Here is a 16,497-nt window from a genome sequence, read left to right as displayed (position 1 = left end):
AGGTACACGTTTGGTAATTGTCAAAGACCAGTCTTCTCTCTTTGTGTATCCCAAGCCTGTGAAAACTTGAGCTCAATTTGTCATCGGAGTTGCGAGAAAAATGATGAAAGAAAAAACACCCTTGTTGGACGAATTTGTGTGCTTTCAGATAGGAATAAAAGACTTCTAGCTAGAAGTCTTTTATTATTTTAGTGAGAAATTACCTCTCTCTCAAAAACTACGTTACATCAGAGGGAGTCGTTTCCCGCAATGTTTTATACTACCAACAGCTCCACAATGCTCGTTACCAAGTCAGTCTTTAAGTTAGTATTTGTTTTGAGTAATTACCAAACGTGTACCTTCCCTTTAAAGGTTTTTAGGAATTTTTGTCATCGTTTTCAGTTGGTACACTTAAAAATTATAATACATTACTACATTGCGTGGAAACTTGCATAAAAATTGTTGCTCCTTTAAATACATTTTAGAGACTCGATTTAATTTTTCAGAGCTAAAAGTGTCTGAAACTTTTCACTGCTGACTGTACGATGTAACAATATTCCATTACCCCATACACTGTCTGTATTCTTAACAATGGAAGGGATTGCTTACCGATGTCAAAGGTTAAAATTATCTTTAATTTCCTTTGGAGTGTTTTGACATGGTTTTGAAGAGTAGATTGACCCCTTATTTACATAATTAAGTTTAAGGTGCCACTCATGATGTAATATTAGATTTAAGATGATTTAGGAACCTATAATCATGTTTTTTTTAAGGAGCATTAATGTGTTCTTACCATACATGGCCACCTGTTTGATTCATTTTTTAAGTGCTGCATTTTCATGAAGCAAATAAGAAAGAAAGAATGATGGTGTAACGTGAATGAGCAGGATACCAGCCACTAATGTACATTGCATAGCATTCTGGCAGGTCACCAGTGTAGGCCTACAAGCTTTTACACAAAAACATAAAGATCTACCATAATAGTAGAATACCCAACGATTTTGAAGAAAGTATGGTGTTCCTTCAAAAATAATGACATCTGAAAGAAATATCGTTTTGGTAATGTTGAATTCCCACTGCTTATTAGTGATTAATGGGTAAAATGTTTTATTATCATAATTATAATGTGATTATGCAGATTTTTTTTTTCTGACTGTGAATAAACGATTGTAAATGTTTTAAACATTCTGTGTCCATATTGAGTTATCATTTGTAAATCTGTTTTAAATATTACATTTTCTGACATTTAAGACCGAATTACACAAACGATTAATTATGTCATGATTGTATGGGCTTTTAATGTGGGCAGACCCACCGTCCATGGGCCCTGAAGTTCACCCTCACCTTTTCAAATTGCATATTATTTTACACTTTATTTAAATAAATAAATATACAAAAAATAAACTCTTCAGCTAAAGTGAAATGGAGGGTAATGGGAAGTTATTTAACACCAGTGTTTATGCTTGGTTCAAAGGGTTGGACTGTCTTGAGTTGGTGAATCCGGTGTGATTCTCTATGCTTGCGGTGTGTGTCATCACCCTTGCGAATTGTGTGGTTTAAAATATAATATTTGTAAATAATGGACGAATAATGAATTACGTGTTGTATGATTAACTATTTTGTAAATATTGCTTTAAATAAAAATTTTTACTGTTGGCGCCCCATAGAGTCGCGACCCCAAAACTATGGTTATGACGTCACTTGGAAAAGTTTGTGCGTATAAGCCACTTAGGAATGTCAGCTGCGCATGTCTGTTACTGCTGACAATGGGTTCGTCTATCTCCCATAACCTTTTGACAATACCCGCTGGTATTGTCAAAAGGTTATGGGAGATAGACAAAATCCGTTGTCAGCAGTAACAGACATGCGCAGCTGACATTCCGAAGTGCTCCGCATTCACTCCAATAAACCTGTTCTCGTGAGCACATTTGGACGGCGAGCGCGACAAGGAATCCCTCGCACTGTACTGTGTATGCTACGTGTTGCTTTATAGTAAGTTTGAATATATGCTTCGGGACCTCTCACACGAGAATGGGACTTGAATCAAGTCTACAGTGCAACCCGACCTTTTATTCAGGCGACTTGTTGAACTCGTCGACTGCTGTACCAATGTGCAAAAGGTCGAGAGGTCATAACTTTGGCTGCTTCAGCAAACATTAGGCTGTTAAGATAAAACGGTAGCGTGTAACTCCCTAATGCATCTTTGACGGTTCCTGAAAAAAAAGTCAGATGTCACAATTACATAAAATAATGATCGTAGTAATCTCTGGTGACTTTATGTCAAGTAATAGTTTGGTCAATGAACTATCATGCGGATTTTTATCTTTGCAAAAAGGATAATAACCCATTGCGGGATTTTCTTTTAAAGGGAAGGTACACGTTTGGTAATTTGGTAATTGCAAATTAACTTCAAAACTGATTTGGTAACGAGCATTTGGAGAGCTGTTGATGGTATAAAACATTCTCAAGTATCATCGATTTTGAGAAAGAGGTAATTTCTCACTAAAATAATAAAAGACTTCTAGCTAGAAGTCTTTTATTCCTATGCACACAATGACAAGGGTGTTTTTTCTGTCATAGTTTTCTCGCAATGACAAATTGAGCTCAAATTTTCACAGGTTTGTTATTTTATGCTTATGGTGGGATACAGCAAGTGAGAAGACTGGTCTTTGACAAGTATCCAAGGTGTACCTTCCCTTTAAAGGGTTTGGGTACATTTCGTACGTCACAAAGCTCAAAAGTCGTCCTCTACACCTTTATTCAGCCGAGACTCAGGACCCAACCCATAGCCAAGCGCTATACTACACATTGTCCACAGTGAAAGCTGTGAAAACCATCAATCTCTTGTTAAGCCATCTTTCCTTGTTATGTTCAGACTGAGTTGTACTTCCTGGTTCGTTGTCAACACGTCATTATAACAACTTTGGGTCTGGCCCAAGTCCAAAACCAATCCTCGAGTCTGGTTGAAAGTTGTTCACACGACACTCTCTGAACTCTGACCTACCTACATAGTTCCCGAGTCAGTCTCTCTTAAAGGCAGTGGACACTATTGGTAATTACTCAAAATAATTAATAGCACAAAACCTTACTTGGTAACGAGTAGTGGAGAGCTGTTGATAGTATAAAACATTGCGAGTAAAGGCTCCCTCTGAAGTAACGTAGTTTCCGAGAAAGGAGTAACTTTCCCCGAGTTTGATTTCGAGACCTCAGAATTAGATTTTGAGGCCCTCGAAATCAAGCAACTGAAAGCACACAACTTCGTGTGACAAGTGTATTTTTTCTTCCATATTATCTCGCAACTTCGACGACCAGTAATGAGCTCAAATTTTCACAGGTTTGTCATTTTATGCATATGTTGAGATGTGAGAAGACTGGTCTTTGACAATAACCAAAAGTGTCCAGTGTCTTTAACGTTCAACGGCTATTTCCCCTAATAATCCAGGTCGCTCTAACAGTATATCAGGAAGAAAAACAAACTTTAATGCGGGTACCATCTGTTCAATATAAAATGATCTACAGATAGGCTGTTGCTCACTCATCTATACATTTCTACTCTATTCAGCAACGAAAGGAGTCGTGTTTTGTAGTTGCAGTTATAATTGAGCAAAATGGGGTTGTTTATCCGTTCGCTCTTGGTCGTTCTGATTGTGAAGTCTCAAGTTGAACTACAAGTTGAAGCTTCCAGACATCAGAGTGGGGTTTCATGTAATGTAGACACAAATAGTAAGGTAGACGAGTTGAGGCTTATTGTAGAAAACTACCTAGTCATTCTTGAAGATGAACTCAGAAATACACAAGACCAGGTGAAAGAGCTCAAAGTAATAATGACTGATAGTCATGAAACTGTTTCATCTGAGCTGGAGGACACAAGACGTACGATGGCTGCAATATCAACCAACCAAGAAACAGCCACCTCTGAGCAAGAGGAAACACGTCGAATGGTTAGTGAGTTGCAGACTGCGGCAAGACGTACAATGGCTGCAATATCAACCAACCAAGAAACAGCCACCTCTGAGCAAGAGGAAACACGTCGAATGGTTAGTGAGTTGCAGACTGCGGCAAGACGTACAATGGCTGCAATATCAACCAACCAAGAAACAGCCACCTCTGAGCAAGAGGAAACACGTCGTATGGTTAGTGAGTTGCAGGTTGCAGTAACTACCAACCAACAAAAGGTAACTGTCGCACTAAGAAACACAACACTTCAGTTAAAAGACATAAGACGTGAAATGGGAGTCAGTGGGCGTCAGGTGGAAGAGCTCCAGGAGTCAGTATCTATGACGAAGATCCATGGTAGGTTTTGTTTGCTTGCAATCGTGGTTAAACCATGGAGGTAGAAAAAGACACAAGCACACAACATTATCTTTTAAAGGAACACGTTGCCTTAGACCGGTCGAGTTGGTCTTTGAAAAGCGTTGATAATCGTTTGTTATTCAATGCATATGGTTGGAAAGATGTTTTTTTTTCTTTTTTGGTAGAGTTTTTCAGCGCGTCCACATCGCAACTGTTAGAGCTCCGGTTTTTCTTTTAAAGTTTGGTGTTTTTTGCAGATATTTGTGTGGTGCTTAACATTCCGCCCCTCACTGAAAGACTTGAACAGCTCTCTTTGAATTTTGGTAATTCGGACCTGTCCTCAACCACATAGAGAGTGGCTGCCTCCTGCATGGAACAATAACCTTAGGAATTCCGACTCTTTGTCTAGTATCAGGTGCAGAACCAACCGATACAGGTCTAGCGCCATTCACTACCTCACCAGTATTTTGAACATGGAAGTGGTATTTTGTCAAAATAAAGCTTTTGTCACTAAAATATGTGGTTTGATGAGTGGAATATGAATAAACAATTAACTATGGTTTAAAAAAAATTAGTTTCCATTTTATTTACAAATTTGAAAATTAGCCCGACCCGAGAGGGCGCTGTTCGTGACGTCAATCGAGGCGCGATGAATCGCATGCAGTACCAACACTAGATAGTGACGCTTGGCGAAAGCTAAAAACATGCCCTAAAAGTTGAAACAATACCTGCTTTTTTGTCACGTTAGGCAACTGCTCATTTAGGTTCGTTACGTCTTTCAGTTACCTTCTTCGACTTCCCCACTAGCTGGACAAATTGTTGGGATGGCGTCATGTTTAAGAAAAGATCTTCTTTCTTCATGTCATCTTTAGTTGTTTTGCTGCATCCAGCAGCAATACACCTGGTCGACATTGCCGGAAAAATGCAAGAAAAAAACTTGTTCGAAACGTACAAATTCACGACTAGGACTTGAATGTACTTGCACGTACGTGTGTTCGAATTCGATGTTCGATCGAGGCAAAGTCTGCCTCGATTGACGTCACAAAAGGGGTAGGCGGAGTCACCCCCACACCACTTTATTAATTTTTTTAAGCATATAAGTCGTTAAAAACAATTACTCAAAAAATTATTTTATTGTTTAGAAACATATACTCTAATGTTTGAAGATTTTTTTTATATTTCCAGATGACTTTAACACATTTAAGCAGGCCTCCAATTTTGTTTGTTTAGTTGTTTGTTTTGATGTTCGTTTGGGTGTTTGTTTGGGTGTTTGGGTGTTTGGGTTTGTTAGTTAGGTGTGCTTGTTAAAATTTATTGTCTATGTTTATCTAATTTAAGTTCTCATAACGTCTCTTTTGACTTTCGCTTTTTAAATTTTTAATGTTTCTTGTGTATAAATATTCTCATGTGCTTTTTAAAAATTTTATATAAAAATGTAAATCTGTATTTTAATTTTTGTTATTTTAATCTTCGGACTGCGACAAACAGATGTTTTTTACATTTTTCCCATTTATGGGAGCCAATTTATTTGACTCCCATAATGGCCGACCGTGTTAGTTCGCAAAGTAAAAGGAAAACCACGCAATTTCGAGGCAAATTTGTGTTCCTTTAAATACTCAAGATTAAGTTTAGGGGAGACTGTTGTACCACAAACGACCGTTTGCATGGCGGCCACCTTTAATGTAAATCTACGGAAACCTGCACTCGTGTGTACGCACTGCGCATGACTCTCAGTCAATCAGTGGCGTCATTTGCAAGGGGTCTATTTAATCACCATTCGAAACGTACTTCCCCCCCCCCCCCCTCACACACACACCAATACATGTGTACACTGCAGATTGAGGACATACTTTTCATAATATCCAATGGCGGACATTGCCAAAAGTCGAATGGTACCTATCGATGTGAGGACATAACACATGAATCCTTGTTCTTGCGGTTCACTAATGTGAATGTGTATACTGGCCTTCTAGGAAATGTTGTTGGGGGTAGTACATGTATTTTCTTGTTCTTGGGGGGGGGGGGGGGGGCGGGGGGCAGGCCAAAGGTCTAGACTAATAATTTGGCTGTGCCTACAGAGTCACTCTAGGTTATGACTGTACTTTGGTGGTGCATGAGACCTTAAATTTGTTGAAGTGTCATCGTGTTTCTACAAAAGTCCTTAATGTTTCTCCAAGTTCTGGTCTGCAATGCCACAGGACAGGACGATTCAATGTCACGTTTCCCTGGAATCTTCTTCAGCAAAAAGAATCTCTGCAAGCCCTCGGTGACGTCTTTCTTTTCCTGGGCAGTCCAGGGGCGTCGCTTGAATTGTCGACGCTTGACTTGTCGATCTTTTGGAGCTGGATCCGTTTGGGTTGGTGGCCTTCCTACAACACACAGGAAAGAAGAGGTAAATTAGTCAACATAATCAAATGGGGCGTATACATAACCTAAATATGTTCATGTTACCGATGTGACATTTACTCCTCGAGTAAATCAATACGCAACTGAGCACAAAAGAATGCGATAAAGGTACCTGCAGAAAATGCCTGACAAGAAGCAGCCATCTTGTTTCATGCTACCGTACAAAATGAGTTGCCGAGATGGGCTAATCACTTGGCTGTGCCTACAGAGTGACTTTAGGTTATGACTGTACTTTGGTGGTGCATGACACCTTCAATTTGTTGAAAGCAAACGGAGTCTGGCATCTTATCGCATGTTGGTCTGGGGGGGGGGGGGGGTCAACAGGGAATAGGACCAGCATATGCAAGAGACCTACAAGAGATATAGGCAGTCACAAATATTACAAACTTACTGTCATCAACACTGTCCTCCAAAGCTGGGTCACACGAGTCACCTGAATCACTGCTGTCCTCATCGCCGGTGAAGCCTTCTGCAATAAAAAGAAATTAAACTTCTACACTTAGCTTTGATTGCTTTCTGGCACACAAATAAAAATATGGGCCAATCCGTTGGGTTGGGTGTGTGGGGTTTGGGGTGTACAGTGAATGATGTTCAAAAGGGGGGGGGGGTTAGGTGATGACGGCCACAGGCCGAGTTATCAGGCCCCAAAAACAAAGAGCAATTGTTACATTTAGGTTTGCTTGCTTTTTGGCGCACACACCTAAACATGTTGGCCAATCCATTGGGGGTGGGTGGGGGGGGGGAGGTTGTACAGTGAATGAATGTTATGGGAAGACAAGTTAAAAACGGGTTTGTTTACCTCCAGTAACATGCAACTGCTCCAAAGATTTGCCATGTTGCGAATCAATTGTTTTCTCTCTCCAAGCTGAGGAAAAGTCGAGACAGTTTGGTAACCCTCTGGACAGTGTCTGGCAACTGGTAGTACTCACGATGGACCCGCAAATCATGACCCATGAAGTCTGCAAGTGTTTCAAGCTGATGTTCATTCAAGGCCAGAATTTGTGAAACAGTCGCTACATGTTTACGAAGCTTTGTAGACCGCATGCTATCAGCATTCTCAAGGCCCGCCTGATTTGCATATGCTCGTAGACAGTCGCTTCCTCGTATATGACCTGAGCCTCCGTAACAACTTCGTGCGAATAAGAAAATATTGTCTTGTGCCACTCCAGCTGCATTTCTATTTGCGACCAGAGCCTTCAACCACGCCATCACATCAGTACCAAGAAGCACCGGAACAGTTCTGCCCCTCTTACCAACTATTTCAATGACTTTGAACATTTTACAGAGGTGCCGTTCAAGATCAGTCATCACGCAATCACCATTCACAATGGCTGCACTACTGCGCTTGTGAAAATCTTCAAGTTTCATTTTGGATACTTCCCCCTGTCGTCTGCGGTTGAAGATACTGAGATGGCACAGTGTGACTTCATTCAATTTCTTCCAAGCTGGTGTAATTTCATGGCCCTTAGCAGAGTGTAGGAGCTGCACTTCCCTGTTGCCAGTTTCATGAAGGAACGATGAGATTTTCACCACATCTGCATTTGTGGGGAGATCAGCAGGTTTGTTGCGCTTTCCTTGGACAGTGTTCTGTGGGCGTGGGTTGACACAAGTTCTGGCCACTTTATTTCACATAACTGCCTAAACTGTTCGGCCTGTTCCGCTTTTTGCCTAAGATTAAACTCTAAAGCACTTGCTTGAAGTATGAGTGCACATCTCTTGATGGAATGTCCAATCTTGAGTGCTAGAGATGGAACGTGATACATCTGTTTTCCTTCACTGAAGCCGGCGACATCATGAACAGCCTTAACGATATCATTCAGATGGCGGGGATGCACGAATACTTCCAGTGATGCATTTGGTTGGTGGGTGTTTTGTCTCAGTTGTATAACAAGACGACCAAGTTCTCGTAGTTTGTTCCGAATGTAGCCATGTTGTGTAACATCGTGGCCAAGTCTAAGGTATTCACGTTTGGCAACTTCCAGAATCAAAGAATCATTCTTGACAATCAGACCAACATTGTCTCTCCTCATAGAACTAAGAACCTTGTTCAACTGGAAAGATACACCAGCAGGGGGTGGTTTTAACAAATCACTCTTGTTAGCTACTCGCCCCCTAACACGACCTCTCCTACTGCTACCATCAGTCTGTGCAGGGAGCGCAGGCTTAAGTGGGCACTGATGACGCCAAAGATCAAGACGCACGTAATAGCCATAACAATGTATGCATGGTCCATATGCGAGTGGAGATGCCTCATGATTTGGTCTGTATACTATAATAAGGACACCCTTTCCCTCTCTAAGGACTTGGCAATTGTGTCTGTGATTACCAATATTGCGGATGTATAACAGAAGTTTCTTGCGGGCACTAACGTCGGTCTCCGATGCTATCTCTACAACTTCCCTCTCCTCTTTGTGACGTGACTGAAGATGACGGGGTAACTTGGCCTGAGGCTCATCACAGTAAAAGCAATAGTGTTTTTTGTCCCATTTCCTTTGTCCACCGACATTATCGGTCTGCATGACTGTTACGGCACACTTCTCACTCGAATCATTTGTTTCACATCCTACAGCTTCATTGCTTTGGTGAAGCTCGGCAGTTTCTAAAATAGCTTGTGGGTCATCGTCATCCCAGGAACTGGTGTTGGGGTTGACACAACTTGAAGGATCAGACTGAACAATAGCTTGTGGGTCATCGTCATCCCAGGAACTGGTGTTGGGGTTGACAGACCTTGAAGGATCAGACTGAAAAATAGCTTGTGGGTCATCGTTATCCCTGCAATTGGTGTTGGGGTTGACAGACCTTGAAGTATCAGACTGAAAACCTGATGTTTGATGGGCCAGCTAGCAAGGAAAAGATAAATGATATAATTAACACCACTGAGATATGATTAGGATTATGACACGAATTAAATATATACGGTTGAGTGGATCAGCGTGCCCTTAAATTTATAGGCAAATAATACATAAGCACTAAGCTAGTCAGAACTTAAAGGAACACGTTGCCTTGGATCGGTCGAGTTGGTCTATGAACAGCGTTTGAAACCGTTTCTGATGAAATGCATATGGTTAGAAAGATGTTTTACAAGTAGAATATAATGATCCATACAAGTATCACTCCAAATTGCACGGTTTTCATTTTACGTCGCGAACGAACACGGTCGGCCATTTATGGGAGTCCAAGTTGTGACTCCCATAAATGGCCGACCGTGTTTGTCGATGAGGTAAAACGAATACACCCAATTTTGAGCCATATTTGTGTTGATCATTGTACTCAATGTGGCACGGATTGGTTATTATCCAGCTTTTACTATAAAGCGAGCCGCTTGCCGTAAACAGCAAGTGTTTTTGCACTCTGTTACATTTAGAGAGGACATTTGTTTGCCTCATCACGTCAACCTTGGAAAAACGTCTCAATTGTACAGAACATATAATATTATGAAGACACATAGCATGTTATTAAATTAAGATCGATGGAATTAATACATGACATCATCATTTACTCACCTGGTGCTCAAATAAGGAGCGTGTGATGCCATCATCAGTGTAACGCACACAGTACTTGATGAGTGACTTCCCTGAAAAATGAAAGGCAAACGGGTTGATTAATTTTCATTTCATTTGGGGGGGGGGGGGAAACATACAAGATTGTGTCATCTTTAAAACGTGCTTGGGTATCAGTACACCTGGGTACGAATTGACTTGGCTACGAATGAACTTGGGTACGTATTGACTCGGGTACGAATTTACTTGGGCACGAATTGACTTTGGTTCGAATGAACTTGTGGAATTCCAACTGGGGTACGTATTCTTAGGGGTTATTTCTTAATCACATGCATAAACATCAATTTGTCATGTCCTAAATCATTCAACTATGTGTTTGTTGACAAGTGTGTGTAAGGAATCGTTAACTGGTCAAACGACTGTATATAGTATAGTGATGTAGTCAGTACAGTAAAGAGTAAGGTTTAGGCCTACATGGAAATTTATTTACACTCAGATCACTCCCCATTTCTTGTCTTCTCTCGAGAGCTGTCATGGGTCGAATGGTTGACTCTAGGGTCCTGGTGGATGCAATGCACTCAATGTTTATGATGCGTCCCCATGACAGCTGCAACCGGCCACGCTACCCGACTCAAATCGAATAAGCTAACCGTCATGCATAAATGAGTTCAGATTTAGAAATGAAGTTTCCTTCTTGTAGGTAGTACTACCTACAAGAAGGAAACTTCATTATCAACAGAGGGCGATGTAACCATCCAAGAGTGCTAACCCACCGCTCCGGCAACAGAATTGTGTTAACTCACACATACTCCTCTCGTAAATGACGTAAACCGAGGATTTATGTCCCAAAAAGCTTAGATATCTCAGTGGCGTCCAAACTGGCTATAATGCTGCATTTATCACAATTTTTCAAAGCGAGAACGTCCTCGCTGTGCTAAAAGTCCTCGATGTGTGAGTGTGTATTTACACAGTAGAGCTCGGTTTGCAGCGACGACAAGTACGCCTACACACCCGATCGTAAGCGTTATACCTTCTGTCTGTTATAAACATGCGTTCAAATTTACTCATACACAAAAGTGCGACGACGAGGGTGTTGTCACTCTCTTGTCCGAGTGGTGTTAGTTTCGCTCTTTTGAGAGTGAAAGTCAAACTGTGTTACTCTTTTCGAGTGAAATTGGAACAAACTAACTCACTCTAAATCGAGTTGAAAGTACCCGTCTTTCACTCTCAGAAGAGTTGACCGTCATATGGCTATTTGCGAGAGTGGTATGGCGGACAAAAGGAGTGTTTTTTCACTCTTTTACATTAAGAGAGTTTGTATGTTTAAAGGCACTGGACGCCTTCAGTAATTGTCAAAGACCAGTGTTTTCACTTGGTGTAACTCAACAGTAAAACAATAATGCATAAAATAACAAACCTGTGAAATTAGGGAGTCAAATAGTCGTAGAAGTTGCAAGAGAATAAAGAAAGAAAAAACACCCTTGTCGCACAAGTTGTGTGCTTTCAGACGCTTGATTTCGAGACCTCAGCTGAAGTCTCAAATTCAAATCAAGTATTTAAGTTGGAAAATACTTCTTTCTCGAAAACTACGTTACTTCAGAGGGAGCCGTTTCAATTCTTACACTGTTTTATACCACCAACAGCTCTCCATTGCTCATTACCAAGTAAGTTTTATGCTAACGATTATTTTGAGTAGTTACCAATAGTGTCCAGTGCTTTTAAAGAGAGGGATATAGTAGATTCTTCTCATTTCCATCTTGTCCTGGTATTCTGTTTTCCATCTATACTAAAATCATTATCTCGTTTTTTGTATAGAAGGAGTCAGAGATTGTTCCGACGTGCTCGCAAGGGGTGAGGCAGGCAGTGGCGTTTATGCCGTGAAGCCGGACTCCGGTGCGCCATTCGATGTGTACTGTGATATGGAGACAGACGGCGGAGGCTGGACGGTAAGACAATGGCGGACTTTCCATCTAAAATACATATTTTTTAGAAGTGTAAAGTCTAAAATGTTATGTGAACACAAAGCCATTCAAAATGATGTGCGTTAATGTTTCTTCGATAGGTTTTCCAGCGGCGTCAGGACGGCAGTGTAGATTTCTATTTGGACTTTGCCAGCTACAGCCGGGGCTTTGGGAATCTAGAGGGAGAGTTTTGGCTGGGTAACGATAACTTGCACCGTCTGACTGCTCAGGGCGAGTACGAACTCCGCGTAGATCTCACAGGCTTCGACGACGATACCGGCTTTGCCGTGTATGAATCGTTCAGCATTGCCGATGTGAGCGATAACTACAGGCTGACTGTAGGAAGTTACTCTGGAACCGCAGGTACGATTATAAGTGGATATCTTGTAGTTATACAGAAATATTGCAGGGTAATCTGTGTCCATCGTGGTGACCGATTGCTTTTGGTAGGTGTCAATGAAAGACAGAAAAGCAACATCGTGATTCAAATAGTTGAATGAGAAATCACCTCTTTCTCAAAAACTATACGTTCCTTCAGAGGGAGCCGTTTCTTATAATGTTCACATCTCCCCATTGCTAGTTCAAGTAGGTTTCTAATAATCATTTTGAGTAATAACCAAAAGTGTCTGGAGTGCCTTTAAAAGTGGAGGGGGAATTGTCTATGTTTTGTTCCTCAACTCCAGACGGAAGAGGAGGGGTAGAATTTTGCACCCCTTGCTGCTCAAACCAAGCCGAAAATTGGAGGGGTGTAACTTTTATTATCCTTTGCTGCCCAACACCAAGTAAAAAAGAGGAAGATGATGTTTATCCCTTGAAACTAAAAAATGACAAAATGTACGACAAATAACTTGAATTCAGCAATTTTAAACTCGCTAGAAACATTTAACTGAATCGTAAAAACACAATTTGGAGGAGAACAAATATAACGTATAAACGTTGCTTTTAAATCCCGTTTCGATAGCAATTTTCGAACTATCTTATTAAACTGTAACTTAAAGCAATTGCACAACATCGGTAAACAGTATTGTCCAAAGGGCACTTCGTGTATCACAACGTATATATAAAACAACAAACCTGTGAAAAGTAAGGCTCAATCGGTCATCGGAGTCGGGAGAAAATAACGGGAAAACCCACTCTTGTTTCCGCACGTTTCGCCATGTCATGAAATGTGTTTATAATAAATCCGTTATTGTTGATATCGAAAATTGATAGGTGTTTTAATGTTTTCTCAAAAAGTAAAGCGTTTCATGGAATAATATTTCAAGGGAAGTCTTTCACCAGCACCTTCTGTAAACTTTGTAAGTTATTTGTAAATCTGTGAACTTTTAATTTTTGGTTCTGTTCAGAATGTGTCCAATGGCTTTAAAAAGAAAACAAAATGCAGTTAAAAATGAACCTGATTGTGAAACATTTACTTCACTTCTCCCAATATCCCAGTTCCATTAATTGATAAATTTGTTTCTAATCACACCTTATCGACCTAAGTTATGTTCGAAACAAATTAATGTTTAAAGTTACCTCCTGTCAACATCGCCTTTATTTACACGTATGACTATAATGGCTACGTGTGTTATCTTTCAGGAGACAAGTTATCACACCACAATAACCAGGCCTTTACGACCAAAGACCGAGACAACGATGCCTGGAGTAGTAACTGTGCTGAGCAATGCCACGGAGCCTGGTGGTACAATGCCTGCTACCAATCCAATTTGAACGGGAGATACTTCAATGAGGCCTCTAGGGACCTAGAAGGAATTAGGTGGTTAGGCTTTTCGGGTTCCCGCTCACTCAAAACAACTGAGATGAAAATTAGAAGGAAAGTTTAGTCCTTAATTAAGATGGATACCATTATAAAAAGGTACGCAGTAATAAACATCTCCTCATAAAGCACCTGATCGCTTCATCTTATAAAGTTTCTCGTAATGTTTTAAACCATAATAATTAAACCTGTACTTTGTAACCTAAAAATGGAAAACATGGAAAACAATTTAATGTGAATTAACTTTTAATGCAATGGATTAAATGAGACATGTATAAAAACCGTGACATCGGGTAGCTAAAATAGTTGCAGAAAGTAACTAATAAGGAATGTCACTTTTAAACCCAATACGACCAGTATAGTATGTAAGACATCCAAGTACAAACGCATTGCTTATAAAACTCTCAAGATACCCTTTTAAATAACCCGTTCTAAATCCGACTCGTATAATGAGAGTGGATGCTAGTGTTTTTATAAGCAATGCGGTGGCTTGTTGAATCGAATACAATATTTTATTTTGTCAATTTTGTCGTGAAAGATCCGGTATTGTAAGTTTTTCACATAGAATTTAGATATATACGAACATTAAAAAGGGCTTAACACGGTTCCATACTAAATCGACGCCTTTTTAAAGGCAGTGGACACTATTGGTAATTACTCCAAATAGTTATTAGCATAAAACCTTGGTAACTAGTAATGAGGAGAGGTTGATAGTATACAACATTGTGAGTAACGGCTCTCTCTGAAGTGACGCGGTTTCGAGAAAGAAGTAAGTGTCCACGAATTTGATTTTGAGACATCAGAACCGGATTTTGAGGTCTCGCAAAGCATCTGAAAGCATCTGAAAGCACACAACTTCGTGTGACAAGGTTGTTTTTTCTTTCATAGCTACTCGCAACTTCGACGACCAATTGAGCTCAAATTTTCACAGGTTTGTTATTTTATGAATATTATTAGATACTCCAAGTGAGAAGACTGGTCCTTGACAATTACCAATAGTGCTCATTTCCCAATAATTGTTCTGTTTAAGGCCCCCCCCCCTGCAAATGCTTTGAAACAAGCAAATGGCGGTATGGTGGAAAATCGGTTATTCTCTAATAAGATTAATATTAACTGCAATGGATATGTCCTGGTTAATTAATGCTCAGATATAATCTATGACAGAAGTATAATCTATGAATGAAATCTAAAATAAACAAGTGTAACAGGTAATGATCCAACTTGGGTAGGTTTGGATTTACTGGCTATCCCAATGTGATGAAACTTTCACAGATATTATTTTGCTAAATGGATTTTGAACTTGAGGTTGTGATTGATTGTATCTTTGAATAACAATCAGATAGCAGCCTGGCAGCGCAAGGAGCACTTCTGTTTTATCTCTCTTCTCAAGTTTTAATTTCTACATAATTTTGCCTGCTTCAAGTGTATTTCCTTCTAATAATTATGGAATCAGTTTCAAAAGCCATTTTGATTTTAATTTGATTTTTTTTTTTTTTTTTTTTTTAGCTTTGGTCAAGGTTTCTTATAGTTTATTTTGGTTTAGGTTTAACTTGGTTTTCTTTGTTTGAAGTTCCGAACAGAGTCATTTTTAAGGTTTAGATCACAAGTTCATCCATTTTTGGTTTGCATTGTTTTATACTGCTTTTGTTAAATTGTCTTATAATCAATAAAGTCATTTTTTAATTTTTTTTGAGAAACCTATACTTTGTGTCATCTGTTCCTATTTTTTTTGTGCATTTCCTCGCGTCTTTTCCCCACCCGATCTTGAGTGTGTTTTATTAGTTATATTCAATATAGTTTTCATAGTGTACCCTTTTTTCAGGTTACATTTCATCACACGGAGATTGTTGTAATTTATGCAACTTCTTCAATTAAACGAGAAGTACCCTCCTTCGGCCACAACTGATTTTGAGGTAAAACGTCGATTTTGTTAAGCATGATAAGTTAGTCAGTTCCAAGTGTAGTTTTAAACAAATAAAAAATAATAACACCCAAATAAAATCAGCCCAGACAGTGCAATGATTTGTGTTACCTACCGCTGTATACAAAGTGTAGTGCAGTATACATGTATGTACTTCATACTTTCTGGAATATTAACCCGTGTATGTTAATGGATAGATCGAAAAACAACGTTGTTGGTGTACGTTTTGGTCCAATGATTGACCAAAAAACACACAATGTTTTTGTGCGCAAAGCAAATAAGCCAGTGTTTTCACTGTGGACCAAACATTTTTGTTAGTGCATAAATAAGTCGTCTCGTCTAAACTGAATTTCCCATCTGGGATAATAAAGTGAATTAAATTGAATTGAATGTTGCAATTAGAATTAAAGGCACTGCAGCCGATTTAATGAAATGCTAGGATAAATCCTATCTCGAGTTAGGACGAGTAACTCAGGGTGTCGTGGCCGAGCGGATAGGTGCTCTGGTGCTTCTGTTCAGCAGAGTGTGGGTTCGAATCCCGGTCGTGACACTTGTGTCCCTGAGCAAGACACTTCACTATAATTGCTTCTCTCCACCCAGAGGTAAATGGGTACCTGTGAGGGCAGAGATGGTTCTTGTGATTGATTTAGCCGAGTAGCGCATACTAATGTTGCACAA

At 39.9% G+C, this 16,497-nt stretch overlaps 1 protein-coding gene and 1 pseudogene across 1 annotated transcript; one reads left to right on the top strand and one right to left on the bottom strand.

The window, feature by feature from the left end:
- Nucleotides 1–3,550: 3,550 nt before the first annotated feature.
- Nucleotides 3,551–16,247, top strand: LOC139934876 (fibrinogen C domain-containing protein 1-B-like). Its single transcript, XM_071929293.1, has 4 exons — nucleotides 3,551–4,272; nucleotides 11,994–12,124; nucleotides 12,241–12,502; nucleotides 13,721–16,247. The coding sequence occupies exons 1-4, from the start codon at nucleotides 3,588–3,590 to the stop codon at nucleotides 13,963–13,965; spliced, it is 1,323 nt and encodes a 440-aa protein (XP_071785394.1). The 5' UTR covers nucleotides 3,551–3,587; the 3' UTR covers nucleotides 13,966–16,247.
- On the bottom strand, nucleotides 6,313–8,054 carry LOC139934887 (uncharacterized; annotated as a pseudogene).
- Nucleotides 16,248–16,497: the final 250 nt, after the last annotated feature.

The sequence above is a fragment of the Asterias amurensis genome, chromosome 3 (assembly GCF_032118995.1).
Source record: "Asterias amurensis chromosome 3, ASM3211899v1".
NCBI classification, from domain to species: domain Eukaryota; kingdom Metazoa; phylum Echinodermata; class Asteroidea; order Forcipulatida; family Asteriidae; genus Asterias; species Asterias amurensis.
This window is presented reverse-complemented; position numbering and strand designations above follow the sequence as displayed.

What these genes read in the sequence shown, in the direction of transcription:
- LOC139934876 (XM_071929293.1), top strand. Translation starts at nt 3,588, where the DNA reads ATGGGGTTGTTTATCCGTTCGCTCTTGGTCGTTCTGATTGTGAAGTCT. An exon ending in CAGACGGCGGAGGCTGGACG is followed by an intron (nt 12,125 to 12,240) that starts GTAAGACAATGG and finishes TTTCTTCGATAG; the next exon opens with GTTTTCCAGCGGCGTCAGGA. An exon ending in AAGTTACTCTGGAACCGCAG is followed by an intron (nt 12,503 to 13,720) that starts GTACGATTATAA and finishes GTTATCTTTCAG; the next exon opens with GAGACAAGTTATCACACCAC.